The sequence below is a fragment of the Prinia subflava genome, chromosome 3 (assembly GCF_021018805.1).
Source record: "Prinia subflava isolate CZ2003 ecotype Zambia chromosome 3, Cam_Psub_1.2, whole genome shotgun sequence".
In the NCBI taxonomy this organism is placed as follows: domain Eukaryota; kingdom Metazoa; phylum Chordata; class Aves; order Passeriformes; family Cisticolidae; genus Prinia; species Prinia subflava.
In genome coordinates this window covers 74,908,884-74,922,749 of record NC_086249.1, presented here as the reverse complement: position 1 = coordinate 74,922,749, position 13,866 = coordinate 74,908,884, and the positions used below count along the sequence as shown (strand labels likewise).

General features: G+C 38.5%; 1 protein-coding gene across 1 annotated transcript in view; it reads right to left on the bottom strand.

Annotated features, from left to right (window-relative positions):
* Nucleotides 1-1,204: 1,204 nt before the first annotated feature.
* Nucleotides 1,205-13,866, bottom strand: part of OCA2 (OCA2 melanosomal transmembrane protein) — a 156,968-nt gene continuing 144,306 nt past the window's right edge. The window contains exon 23 of the mRNA XM_063392515.1: nt 1,205-2,898. Within this exon, the coding sequence (XP_063248585.1) occupies nt 2,811-2,898 (88 nt within the window). The 3' untranslated portion in view covers nt 1,205-2,810. The remainder of the gene's footprint in view (nt 2,899-13,866) is intronic.

The following is a 13,866-nucleotide window of genomic DNA, read 5'->3' as shown; positions in this document are numbered from 1 at the left end:
CCAATACTAATATCTTAGTTATTTAGAGAGAAATATTTCACTGGAAAAATAACCTCCACCCACTCTTCAGATCCAATCCATTTTTATGGAATCTTGCACACTAGCTTTGTCAAGGATGTAGCCACTGGAACTGCCCTTTTGATGTGCACATCACATTGATAGCTATAATGGAAGGCAATGAAAAGTGTACTTCATTACCTTGAAATTATCTGAAGCACCTGGGTAATTTTCATTACACTCACATAAAGCTCTGAGTAAACAAACAGTTTTATTTTATTTTTACAATTTGCTTTTTCATTTAAGGTCTTACTGAGCTCTTGGCTGTGCAAAAGAAGAAAAAAGATTGTTGAAGGAAGGAAAGTCAATTTATATTAACAAAATCCTCAGCAAAACAATATATCAATTTAAAAAATTCCTTGAAGAAGAATAAACTCAAGTTTGATTGCCTAAAAGTGTTATCAACATGATTTTGTACTCCCTGTGCATTACTTGTCTTCTTTTGACAGGACAAGTAACATAACAGAAGGAAAATCCCATCTGAGGCCGGTTGATGTAGCACTTCTGAAGCCAGTGAGATCTTGCACCAAAGTGTTCAGAAGTATTTGCTGACATGAATAATTGGATATCATTTGCTCCATTTCTGTTTTCCTCCTTCCAGCAAAATGTAAATGCAAACACACATTTTAGTGCTAGCTACTGTGATTGCATTATTAGCACAATTTGGTCAGAATCTGCAAGAAAGTGTCGAGGGTTCAGAAGTGGGATATGGTTTTAGTTAATTTTTTTATTCCTTACAAAGCACAATTAAAAATAATTAGCACACTATTTTGTGTGACCCTAGTCTCATTTTAATACTCCCACATGTAAATAGTGTTTTAATTGAACAGAAAAGAAAAAAAACCCTTAAATTGTCATGTTTTAGCAGAGGCTGATTTTGCATTTTCTAGGGCTCAATACAACAGTTCTTGCACAGTGACTACACCAATATTGACCCACTGGGAGAAATGTTGAGGGCTATAAAATACCCTGTAACTATTTTTAACCAGTGATCAATGTTAATCTGATTAACATAAATGTATGTTTAATTGAAACAAAATTCCAGTTATCACATAGTAAACTCCTCTTGATATTGAGAGTGAGACAGGCCAAATTCAATTGCAGAAAAACTGTCTGAATGAGTGTCTTTCAGGGCCATGTTTTTATTCTTTGTTTTGTTTTGACCCAGACTTATCACAGGGGTTTGGTGGTTTTTTTGATTAGTTTTGTGGGATTTTTTGTTTTGTTTTAGATCTATAAGAGGAAACAGAAGTTATGCTGATTCTGGGAGAAGCTCATCAGTGCTTCCACAGATGGTCACTGTTAGCACAACATTGAGGTTTCTCAGCAGTGTTGCAAAATTCAACCCCATCACAGGAGACTTCACTGATCCAGGGGGCTGAGCATGGGTGAGGACGGAGGTCTTGGTGAGAGGTCTGGTGTCAGTGGAGACAGCTTTCCCCCTCCAGCTCTGCTATCACTGAACCTGCTAGGAGGCGTGGCAGCCCTTGCTTAGAGTGAGTGCTGTGCCTCATTTCCATTGGCTTCTTAATATCACGTTTCACACTTAAAATAAATCCCAGTGAAATGGGATTTATGATTATATATAAGAGTGAAACGGGATGTATGATTAATCTCACATCTCTTCACTTTGGCGGGGGAGACACTGCTTCTTTCTCACTTACCTGGTTATCTCAATCATTAAGCAGAAGGAAAAGACACTTTTGATCATCTCTACTGTCTTCTTGTAATTCAGCCTCTTCCACTTGGGTTACACTCACCAGGTTGCCAATTTTTCTGACTCAAGATAAAACACACCTACCATTATTGGCCATTTCAGGCCAAACCCACCAAGGTTTTGGAAGATGGGAACTGAGCTCCTGAGTACCTCACAGGACTTAGTACTCATAATGATAATTTTAACCTGTTGCTGCAGCCAATTATACAAAACAATATATGGGGTTTAAAACATTATCACCAGAAATAAAGAAATCAAAGCCAAAGTATGAGGTCATTCTTCCATATAGTGTATTAACCTATTAAAATATTTAGAGTATTCCTTCACAAAAGTGAATTAATGATTAAATGGAAGATGTCTGATGCTTTGTCACTATTTATATTCATCCTTTTGTAAGAGTAGTTTATTTTAAGAAAAAATAAATAGAGGTAGCCTAACACTGTTTAGGAGCTTTAAAATGAAAAAACAAAGCCACCAGGGAATGCAATCCTGCTTTCAAAATAATAATTCCTTCCATAGCATATTTTCAGGACATCTGTTTATTTTTAATGTAGATAGTGATACATCCTTCATAGTGTACAGATTTTCTGCTTAACTGTCAATTATTACAACTTGAATATTAGTTACTTTCATACAAATAGCTAAATATATTGACAAAGAAAAATGAAGCCCTAAAAAAAATTACAGAACATCTGCTATTGTGAATGAGTTTTTCATCTGTGACTATACTCAGATTGTGTCAATAAAAACTTTCAGACAAAGCATATCCCCTTGAGATGGTTCCTTTTTATCTGCACACTAATTGCATTCATAATGAAATATATGCATTCTTTAAATTTTGATCATCTAGTTCTGCATATTGTTCATAAAACAAAAGGTTAAGAATGACCATATCTGATGTTTATGCCAACAATCATTTTGACTGATACCATATGTTGGGGTTTTACACATCTTTTTACTTTCATATATGTTCTTAGCATTGTGATATAAAATAAACAAAAGAGAAAGCTTATCTGAGTCCTGAAAGTATAAATTACTATGAGTTCCAACCTACTACAACATGAGCAACAAGAAGATAGCACATCCCGATGGTACAGGACACGATCATCATGGGGAAACCTAACCTGCAACAACAATAAAATAAAGATTAGTAAGGATACTATAGTTTCTTCTCCAATCAATTTTTAAAAAGAATATTTGAATTATCCTACACATTCCAATGTGTATGAATAATATGTTTATAGTAATACCAAAAGCAGAGATGTACTGAGCATATAACAGTCTAATATTCAAGCTCACATTTCTACCTCCAACCTTAGAAATACAAGGTCAAAATTCACACAGATTCATTGGTTTCAGAACATCTCTTCCTATTTATATTGTCTCAGAATCTGGCATGCTTTGTTGTTTTGGTGTTTTCCAGGGTTTTTTTCCATGCACACAACATGCAATTATACAGGTAAAATAACAATTCTTACAAATTATGCAGCATTAGAAATGATTTTCATGTGTGCATCCTTTCAAATTAGGTGTGTAATCCTGGTACAGCACTTTGTAACACAATATATGGATCAAACCCATTACATTGTTTCCCTGTTGATCTGAGTCATATACAGCTAGCACTCCTCTCTCATACCTCTCAGCAAGTCTAAGAGACTTAAGTATTAACAGACTGTTGGAAAGAAACCCCAGGCACTTGTAAAATTGCTAAAATTTTGCTGTTCTTCCCAAAAAGCTATCTCTTTTTCACCACAGGAAAAGATTTTCAAACAACACCCAGATATAATAGCTCTCTTTAGACTGACAAACACAGAGAGCAGAGACAGACAAGTGAAAAGGATGTTGTGCAGTTGGCGAAGTCCTGATGGCTAAATCTGTAAGTCTTTCAGATGTGTGAAAGAAGTTTTCTGAGACTCAAAAGCATTATTGTGTGATACCAGGTGTCTGTGAAAAACCACTGCTGTGACCACACTCATTTGTTTTGTTACTAAAATCACAAGGAGAGCTTAGATGAGAAATGATTGTGCCACAAATGGTGATCATGCCACCCTTATACACTTTCTTTTGACAAATTCAGACAAGCGTTTCTGAGTTTCCAAAACTCAGAAAAGCATAGCCATGTTCTCTGAAGTTCAGCATTTTATTAATTCTTTTTCTTGAACTAAGACCAACTTACACATATGGGTATATTAATTGTGCCTTTTTGCCTTACTTTTGCCCTTAGGAAGTTACTTGAGCCTTTTCCCCTCTGCCATTACTAACTGAGAGTACTAAGAGATGACCATTTTGTAGGCAACAGAAGGATGCTATTCTCTGAGCTTGGTGAAATTAGCAGCTCCTTCCTTTAGCGAGCTACAGGTAGAAGAGACCTCTTGGGGCATTAAATGTGGCCCCCACTTCCTCAGCCTATGAAACCCCTTGCATAAAATAAAAACTAAACTTCTCAATTGCTCATTGCCATCTGGTTTCTACCTGCAGCTGCAACATTACCCTAAACTCATGAGATGCTCCTGAGATGTTTCTTCCATTGCTGTTTTGCTGGAAAGCTGACTGGCAGAGGCATAGGTGTGACCAGCAGATCAGAAGTGCTATTGCCTTTAACAGTCACTGAGTTTCTGAGATGGGAATTCTACCAGTAGTGAAGGTCACTGCAACACAAAAATAATCAGCCCTAGCCTATAAAGTTTGCAGAATAACTAGGAAGTTAATGAACACAAGCACTCTTAAAAAATGTTGGAATTATTTAGTGAGGAGCAAGTTTGTCCATAATGCCAGCTTCATACTCAACCCAGTATTCAAGTGTGCTCATCTCACACACCTATAAAAATAGATGCAATCCAAGAGAAAAAAGGAAACCCCTGCAAGACAGTAAATGTACAAAGGGAAGACTGTCAGACAGACAGATGATCTCATTTCTGCATCCTTAACATTCCTCTAAAGAAGCTGACCTTGTTGTCTTCTTGTGTACAACAAGTGTCTCTGTGTCCATCACCCAATATTGCCTGCAAGATCTGCCCCGGAAGGACAGTTCCCACCACGCCTGGCTCCAGAGGCTTTCTCCTCCATCTCTCTAGGGTTTTGGACCCGGTGTGCTGGCCTTTGCTGCCATTTTGGCATCAGGCATCAGTATTGCTCTCCAGGCTCCGAAAGCATTAATGTTAAGCTGCCTTTTGGACTTGGGAAAAAAATGAGGATAAGGAGAAGGACCAGATGTGTCCAAGAGGTGAATGGTGAAAGGTGTGAAAAATTGCAAGAAAGGTTTGAGAATTGTCACAGCTTTCAAATATTTCCTGAAAAGTCTGAAATGTATTTGGAGGATTTTTTGGGAGGTGGAAGGTGTTGTTTTTTTTTTTTCTTATGAACATGCATAAATATACTACAGAGATGTGTTGTTTTCCAGTCTGACTGGTCAGATCCTTGCTTTTGAATTACTTGTTTCTTGAAAGAGCTGAATCACTCTTTAGTCACTAAACTGTGCTCAAGTGATTAAATTGTAAAACAGAGGAGCTAGTGCATCTCCTGGAGTTTAGGGGAAAAAAACCAAAAATAAGTAAATTAATTTCCTGGCTAGCCAGCTCTTTCACAGACCCTTCCCATTCTTCTGTTAGCCAAACTGATCTGTGGCATTTCCTAATCTCACTTAGATAAAAGTGTCCTGATAGGACAAAAAAAAAAGCAATGGCTATAGGAATAAAATAAGGTGTCTAAAACCCTCACTACATCCTTTAGTACATTTAATGAGTGCTTCCTGTGGCTCCATCTACGTGACAGGCTGGTGAGCTGGAGATTGCTACAGCGCTCATGAGAGCAGCGGCTGCTATTTGACAGAAAACATAGATCTCTTGACCTCGCAGTTGGCAAGCAATGAGCTGGCACTGGGAGGAGTGGAGACAGAGCAAATCTCAGTCTCTGTTAATGCAGCCTAACAAACCTCCCTGGAGAATGCACAGTAGCTCAGCAGTGAATGGCAATATGATGCCTTTGTGAAGACTGGACAGGGGAAGAAAGGATCCAAAAAAGATTCAAGGGCTACTTGACCACTGGAAAGACAACAAAAAGGCTTGTTCAAACTTGGAGGAGACACATGCAAGAAAATAGGTTAATTATACAGGGCCACATGCAGGAATTGGGATCATACTGCCACTGTCACAGCGCCAGTCAAATGTGTAGCTGGAGCCAGAAGCAGCCGGCCTGGGGAGGAACCTCACTGCACATACTGTGAATGCTTGCATAGGGCACAATTGCAAAGCTGTTGCTCCCATTGCATGGGCAATTACTCCACAAGCTGAGGTCTGAATTTCAGGCTCACTGGCCTGAGCACTAATGTAATTGGATCAAATTCAATGTGGAATTTGTGTACCAGAGCGAGAAGAGAGAAATGTAGTCAGTATTAGTTACTGCAGAGTTAATCGATTCCCTGAGTATCATGGGATCATGCTATTTACACTACCCATTGCTCTTCCCCAAGCAACATGAAGTTCCTGTCCCAGGCCACATATGACACAATGTACAGCTACAAATGTATTCTTTAGTTATATTAAGTCTAAGAATGCATATTAAATTCTTATTTCCAGCATACCCCTTGGAATCAAAAAGGACCATGTCATCCATTTGTTCCACTCCAGGGAAAAGGATCAGTGGAGTTTAGAAGTTATCAAAACCTTTTGTGTTCTAAAACTTCAGATTCATAAGAAACACTAATGATCATATTTGGCATTAAAATACATTTTTGCATCCTGCACTGCATTTTCCTTGTCTCTTCCTCTCTGCAGACAAGGATATACACAGAGCCTACATGGTTCAAAGAACCTGCATGCATATCAGCTATGCATATCAGCTCTATAGCCAGCTGAGGGAAGGTTTGCCACTGCAAGGAGGAAGCAAGGTCAGACACAAAGAAGGGAAGGATGGCAGGATTTAGCAGTCACCCCTTTTTTCCTCTCCTCCTTTTCAGATTAGAAGCTTACATGTAAAACTCCTATCTAAATGAAATCGCCCAGCCTAAATATACACGAAAGCAGATGTTAGCTCAGTGTGAGATAGTGAGAACATTTCAAGTGAGAGCCCCAGGGATCTGTTTTGGACAAAGTTTTACTTATTAATAACTTCAGAGATCCAGTAATGAAAAGCTTGCAAATTGTCCCAGTGTGGGAGAGATGTCAGACTCTGTGGAGAACAGAATTCAGCATGTCCTTAGCAAATCAAAATAAGAATTTGAAATGAACAAAATGAAACTCTGTGAAGGTAAGTGTGAAATATGTATCAGAAGTCAACCATGAGCTTGAAACTAGCAAGAGCAATGAACCTTTTCACTGGAAATGACCTAGATATTTCTAATTCTGTCTCACTGCAAGATTTCTGGCCCTGTATTTACTTGGAGAAACGCAAAGCATTGTACGATTATTCTGGGAATAAATTCCATTTTAAATAAGTTTCTATGGAAGTGAATATTACAGTTTTCTTAGGTTATAAGTTTATCCAATATTATTTGCTAAATAATAATAGTGAAGCCTTTGGGGTCAGATTGAGTTTTCTTGAGCAAACTGGTCATTACCCTGCAGCTCTATTTTGTGATGCTTCAAGAGCCAGCAGGAGCCAGTATGTGTAAGACCCAGGTTCATTGCCCTGTTCTGCATGATTTGGAACACAAAATACAAGATGTTCTCATGCATGAAAACCTTGCCTACAGGCACTACCTTCATTGACAGCTCATAATTTGCACAGCCTGTGCCTCCTTGGGGAAATCTGTGGAAGGAGCATGTCTCTAAAGAAATGGAGAACCTTCCATGGATTCTCACTGGAAAAGCAACAGCAGAAATATCCCAAGACCAAACCACTGGCAGAGAAAGAAGACTGATGGTAGATAGAGGTAAGAGTTTAAAAAAGAGTTAACTTTTTACTAAGCTATCTTCTACTCCTACTTGTATCTGCAATTTAATGCACAATTTAAATTCAACTGGTAGATTTTCAGAAGGCTTAAAATTTTGTTTTTTCTCAATTTGTATCAGTTTCACGCTGCAAGTTCTGCAGAAGCTATGAGCTCAGCTTTTGAAGAAACAGACAGGGTCTGGACAGATGGTGGACACTAATTGAACATGAACCAGTAATATGCCTTTGCAACAAGAAAGGTTAATGGTATCTTGGGATGCATTAGGGAAATATTACCAGCAGGTCAAGAGAGGTGATCCCTTCCCTCTATTCAGCACTGCTGGGGCTACATCTGGAGTGCTAGATCCAGTTTTGGCCTTCCCAGTACAAGAGACATGGACATAATGAAGAGGGTCCAATGAAGGGTTACGATGATGAAGGGACTGGAGCATCAATCATACAAGGTAAGGCCTGAGGGCTGAGGCTGTGCAGCCTGGAGAAGAGAAGGCTCAAAGGAGAACTCATCAGTGTGTATAAGTTTTTGAAGGGATGGTGTAAAGAATACAGTACCAGGCCTTTCCCAGTGGTGCCTGGGGAAAGGACCAGAGACAGCACAAAATGAAACACAGGAGGTTCTGTCTGAACATCAGGAAACACTTTTTTACTATTGGTGACCAAGCACTGACACAGGTTGCTCAGGGAGGCTGGGGAGTCTCCATCCTTGGAGGTATTCAAAAGTCATGTGGATATGGGCCAGGGACATAGGCTCTAGGTGGTCCTGCTTGAGAGAGACCTGCAGAGGTCCCTTTCAACCTCAACCACTCTGTGATTCTCACGCTTCTATTCATTCCTCTGCTATTCAACACAAGATAAGTGGGCATCATCTGCACACCTGAAGATTGACTTCTCATCAGAAAATATTTAATGAAGAACAGAAGATTCTTCTCAATCTTGGACAGTCTCTCACTGTATGCAGTGCTTTGCTCTCGAATTTTGATAAACATGAGCTCATTCTTAAAAGAACATTTAAAAATCTCTGAAAGCAGCGTCAAAAAACCTCTTAGATGTGGGCAGGGTTAGGACATACATAAAGTTAGTTCTGAACAGAAGGAAAGTTACACATTTTAATGAAATGTCATTGTTCAATTTGCAAAGTAGATAATTTTCTGTTCAGCAAAAGGATCTAACCACAATATTAATCCTTTTTCTTCTTTCCCTCTCTTTCAATGCAGACTACCTTATGAGTGTCCTATCATTTCTGTTGTATCAACCTTTCTATCATTCCTAGGCTTTGATGTACTGATCTAGCTTATCTGAAAGTACGGACTTTCTTAATGGCTTAAAGAAAACGTATTCAAAATGTTTGTCATATACCCATGACCCTTTCAAATCCAGATACCATTTGTAGCTCAGAAAACAGGTGGCTAAAACTGCAAATGATCATTAATTTAACATTAAATTACTGTGAATTTCATATAGTCTGGAATTACATAAAAATTACAGTGTGGCTACCTACTAGTTACCATACATAGGTGTTTCTGTGAAATTTAAATCCCAGAACAAAACCTATAATTCTATTTTCATCTGTTTGCTAAATTTATAGTAATTTTTCATGATATTCTGTCTGTTTGAGTCTAAGCCATAGAATTACTGCCAGGAGTAAACTTAAGATACGGAAAATCAGATCCTGAGCAAGAAAATAGAAAGACATTACAGTTTGCCTCCCACCATCTAGAACATTCTCCTAGAGGTGTTTGGCTGTAACCTCAACATAGTTGTAAGCAGAACAAGAAATGAACCTTTCCTTGGCCTTCCAAAATTCTGATTACCAAAAGAAAAATTTCAGATTTTAATTCTGAGAGAACAATTGGTGTGCCAGGCCCACCTGGCAGTTTCAAATGACTGTTAATACAGTATTTGTGGCAGTCTCTCTCTTGGTCACTGTGGTGCTACTGAGATTAAACATATGACTGTCAGAAAAAGGGCCTCTGACAATTATTCAAAACCTACTAATATATGGTAAGTTAGTAGCCTGTAAGAAAAACCAGGAAAAAAAGTTGGAAAACACATCACTTCTAGTAAAAAGATACTGTAATTGATCATTTAAAAATCAGCAAGAGAATTGTCAGATGACAAGGGGATCGGGCCTTTCTTTTAAAAATAAATATACAATACCAATATTAAAATGTGAAATCTTGCAGACAGCCAGGGAAGAACACAATCCCAAGTACAGAAACAGACTTAAATACACAGAAGTAGTGGCAATATTTTTTTCTTGGAAGAACCAACATAATACAGATAAATTTGTATGGCTGGCTGGATCCACCTAGATGCACATCATGCACTTTGGTCAAACAACCCCATTCAACGCTACAGGTTTGGGAAAGGGTAGCTGGAAATTATGCCATGGAAAAGGACCTTGGAATGCTGGTCAACAGTCACTGAACATGAGCCAAATTGTACCCGGGTGTCCAAGAAGTCCAATGGCACCTTGGCCTGTGATAGTAACAGTGTGGCCAGCAGGACCAGGATAGTGATTGTGCTCCTGTACTGGTGAAGCCACACCTCGAGTCCTGTGTTCAGTTCTGGGACCCTCACATTCACAAGAAAGCCATTGGGATGCTGGATTGTATCCAGACAAGGGCAGCAGAGCAGGTGAAGGGGCTGGAGCACAAGTCCTGTGAGGAGCAGCTGAGGGAGCTGGGATTGTCTAGCTTGGAGAAAAGGAGGCTGGGGGTGACCTTATTGCTCAGCTACTACCTGAAAGGAGGTTGTAGCAAGGTGTCAGTTGGTCTCTTCTGGGCAACCAGTGATAGGGCAAGAGGAAATAGCCTCATGTTTTGCCAGAGAAAGTTTAGGTCAGACGTTCAGAAAAATTTCTTTACTGAGACGGTGGTTAGGCATTGGAACAGGCTGCTCAGGGAAGTGTGAAATCATCATCCCTGAAGGTGAACTCTGCAGTGTTAGGGTAATGGTTGAACTTGATAAAGCTAAAGGATTCTAAGTTTCTAGGAATATTAGAAGAACATCTTCTCCACAGACACGCAAGTTCACTTCATACCCTACTAAAGTATGACACATTATGATAAACTGCGGCATAAAGATTCAAAATGATCTGTTAGTGCTCTTTGTGACTTCATGTCATCACATATTAGCGATATATTTACTCTCCACATCTTTTTGGCTGATCCCAAAAGAAATTTTATCCTCAATTTGCAGCTTCTGGTTTTGTTATGAAACCTTTGTTCCATTCTAAAGTCTAGGAAATGTGAATATAAGTAATTGGTTCAGCTTCTTGCAAAAGCCATATTTATTCCTCTCCCACACATCTGTGTAATGAGGTGTGGTTGTGAGTCTGAGATTAAGAAGATTAAAATCATCATGGCCAACTAGGAGAGAAAATCAATGAAGTATGTCTTGTCTGACAGCACTTGTTCTCATTAATTGTTTGAATGGTTTTGATACAAATATTCTACTAATGAGATAGATTTATACAAAACTAGTGAGGTTTACTGTGCAAAAATGAATGCTTTAGGACTGTTGAAATAGGTTTTGCAATATTTGCAGTCACAGTTTCTGTATTTTATGAAACATTTAGCATATTGTAAACTCACTTCTCACAATTATATGCTTTTCTACCTTGCAAAAAGCAAATTCGAGGCTTAGGGACATTTTTCTTAAAACACCTTTTTATAGCTCAAATTTCCCCGCTATAGAAATGTTACATAAAAAACCCCATTTTGCATGTTTTTGAAATAAATTTTATCTACCCATTTTTTAGACTAAAATGTATTTGCATGTGGTCTAAACAAATCAAAGATAATGTATATGGCAGAAATTTACTGTGATTTATTTTACTTCCAAAATGTTTCAAATTAAATAGCTTTTTCTAACTCTTTGTTATCTTGTTGTTTTTTGTTTTTTTTTTAGCAAGGATTCAGGAAAGGAAGTTGCTTGAATGTTATTTCCATTAACGTTCTTAATCCCAACTCTCACAAATGGTGTCTTGGGGCACTTTTCTTAGGTTTTATTTTCTTCCAAATGTACTCTTTTATTTTGGTTAAAGCACAAGATGAAAGGAAATGACATTTTGTGGTAAAGATTAATCAGCCCATTCTCTAATAATTTCATCAGAGCACGTTCAACTATTTTAAAAGCCCTAGACTTTTCTAAAAACTCAGATGTTGTATAAAAAAGAGTAAGTTCCACCTGTTCCCCTCTTTTTCTCTCCACTTTGAGATTCCCATTCTAGTGCCACACAATATAATGATAGAGAACTAATGTACAGATGTTCACCAGGACAAAGGTGCAATATAATTGCACTTTGAATGAAGAAGTAGAAGGATGTTTCCTGTGCACTAATGACTATTTTTCATTATGAATTCAGCAGATGCCTCCTGATAAAAAGCTGTTAATGGTGTAAGGCCAGTAAACTTTCCACCTAAAACCCTGTGCTACAGTCTGCAGAGTCTAAGAGAACGGCAGAGAGTGGAGATTTTCATTCCAGCAGGCTGCACATGGAAGTTTCCCTCCTACACACCATGAAATGTTCACAAAGGCAAATGAGGGGGCAGAGGAAGCCTCACAAGCCCTCACTGCCATCACGGTGCACTGTAGTGTACAGGCCTTTCTGCCTCAGAGAAGCCACAGATCTGAGCTCTTACCCGTTCTTTACAAGGAAAACTTTTATAAACAGGTCTAATTTTAAGTGCACTGCAAACTAAGGTTAAATTAAACAAATCCTATTCTAAGTGCATCCATTCCGCAGCATGTTTAAGCTCCCATATAAAAAAAATTAGAAAAACAAATAATATATAAATATACCATCTGAGTTGTCACAGATATATATACCAACATTTTTAAGGAGATGAAAGAAAATCACAGAATGGTCTGGGTTGGAAGAGACCTTAAAAATCATCTAGTTCCAACCCCCCTGCAGTGGGAAGGAATAACATCTCACTAGATTAGGTTCCTCAGAGATCCCTCCTGCCCAGCTTTAAACATTTCCAGGGATGGGGCATCTGCAGCCTCTCTGGGCAATCTGTTCCAGTGTCTCATCATCTTCACAGTAAAGACTTTTTTAATATCTAATCTAAGCCTACTCTCTGTTTGGAGCCATTACAGTCTTGTAAATAGTCTCTCTCCATCTTTCTCATAAGCCCCCTTCAGGTACTGAAAGACCACAAGATCACCCCAAGGAGGCCTAACAGATGGAGAAAATGGAAAAAGTATTGTGTGGGGAGGCAGATAAGTACCACCAGCAGGATGATTAAACATGAGCTTAGCTACACGAGCAGTTCACAGATATTGTTATCAATCAGTCAGAAGCATCACTGTCTAGTTATTACAGATGGCCAGCTTAGGCCTTAAGGCACTTCCAACTGATAGGGCAGAGCTTGAGAAAGTCCAGTTTTCAATTCCTAGAAATGTACTACATTTTCAGAAATTTCTTTGAGAAAGAGACATTAGTCTTGGTGTTGTCATATAACCCACACCATCACGAATGTTACTCAGGCTTGTGTTGGGAATAGGAATTAGTGTCTGAAATGAGGGAAAAACAGAAATAAAAGCACTGGATTTTTAAAATTAAGAAGGTAATTAACTATATTTATATTTTCAACAAGTGGGTGAAAATGGAGATGCTACACTAATTTCTGCCTCCCTTCTCCCATCTCCAGCTCTGCAGTGGGAGAGGATTGCTACTCCAGGAATGCAAGTATGCAAATGGCTCTGCACTTAACTAATAACAGAGCACAGGAAGGTAATGGAAATTCACTAACGAGTTATGTAGGAGATGGCCTGGGTCAGCGATTTGCACCCAGGTTACATGTACCCCTGTCTTCATCCTTTTTCTGTTTTAGTCCTTTGAACAGCTTAGACTGCCAAACAGTTGGTTTAAGTGTAATCAAGTGATTCTGAGCCATTCCTAGGTCCCACCAGAGAAGTAGATTATTTTTTTCAGATATGTTTAAGATATTTTCCATGTTAGTTTATTTCTCTAAATTTAGCCTTTCCAGCTAAGGTCAACAGAATTTTTAATTTTCTGCCTTAGAAAGGGAAGGTACAACAACACACTTTAATGCATTTCTAATGTAGCATTATGAAAAAAACCTGAAACCAGCTAGGTATTAATATACAGACAGTGCCAGAGATGGAATGTGAGTGGAATATTTAGATTTTTTTTTCCTTTGCCTTTACAAAAATCTGTGGTTTAGATAATTTCC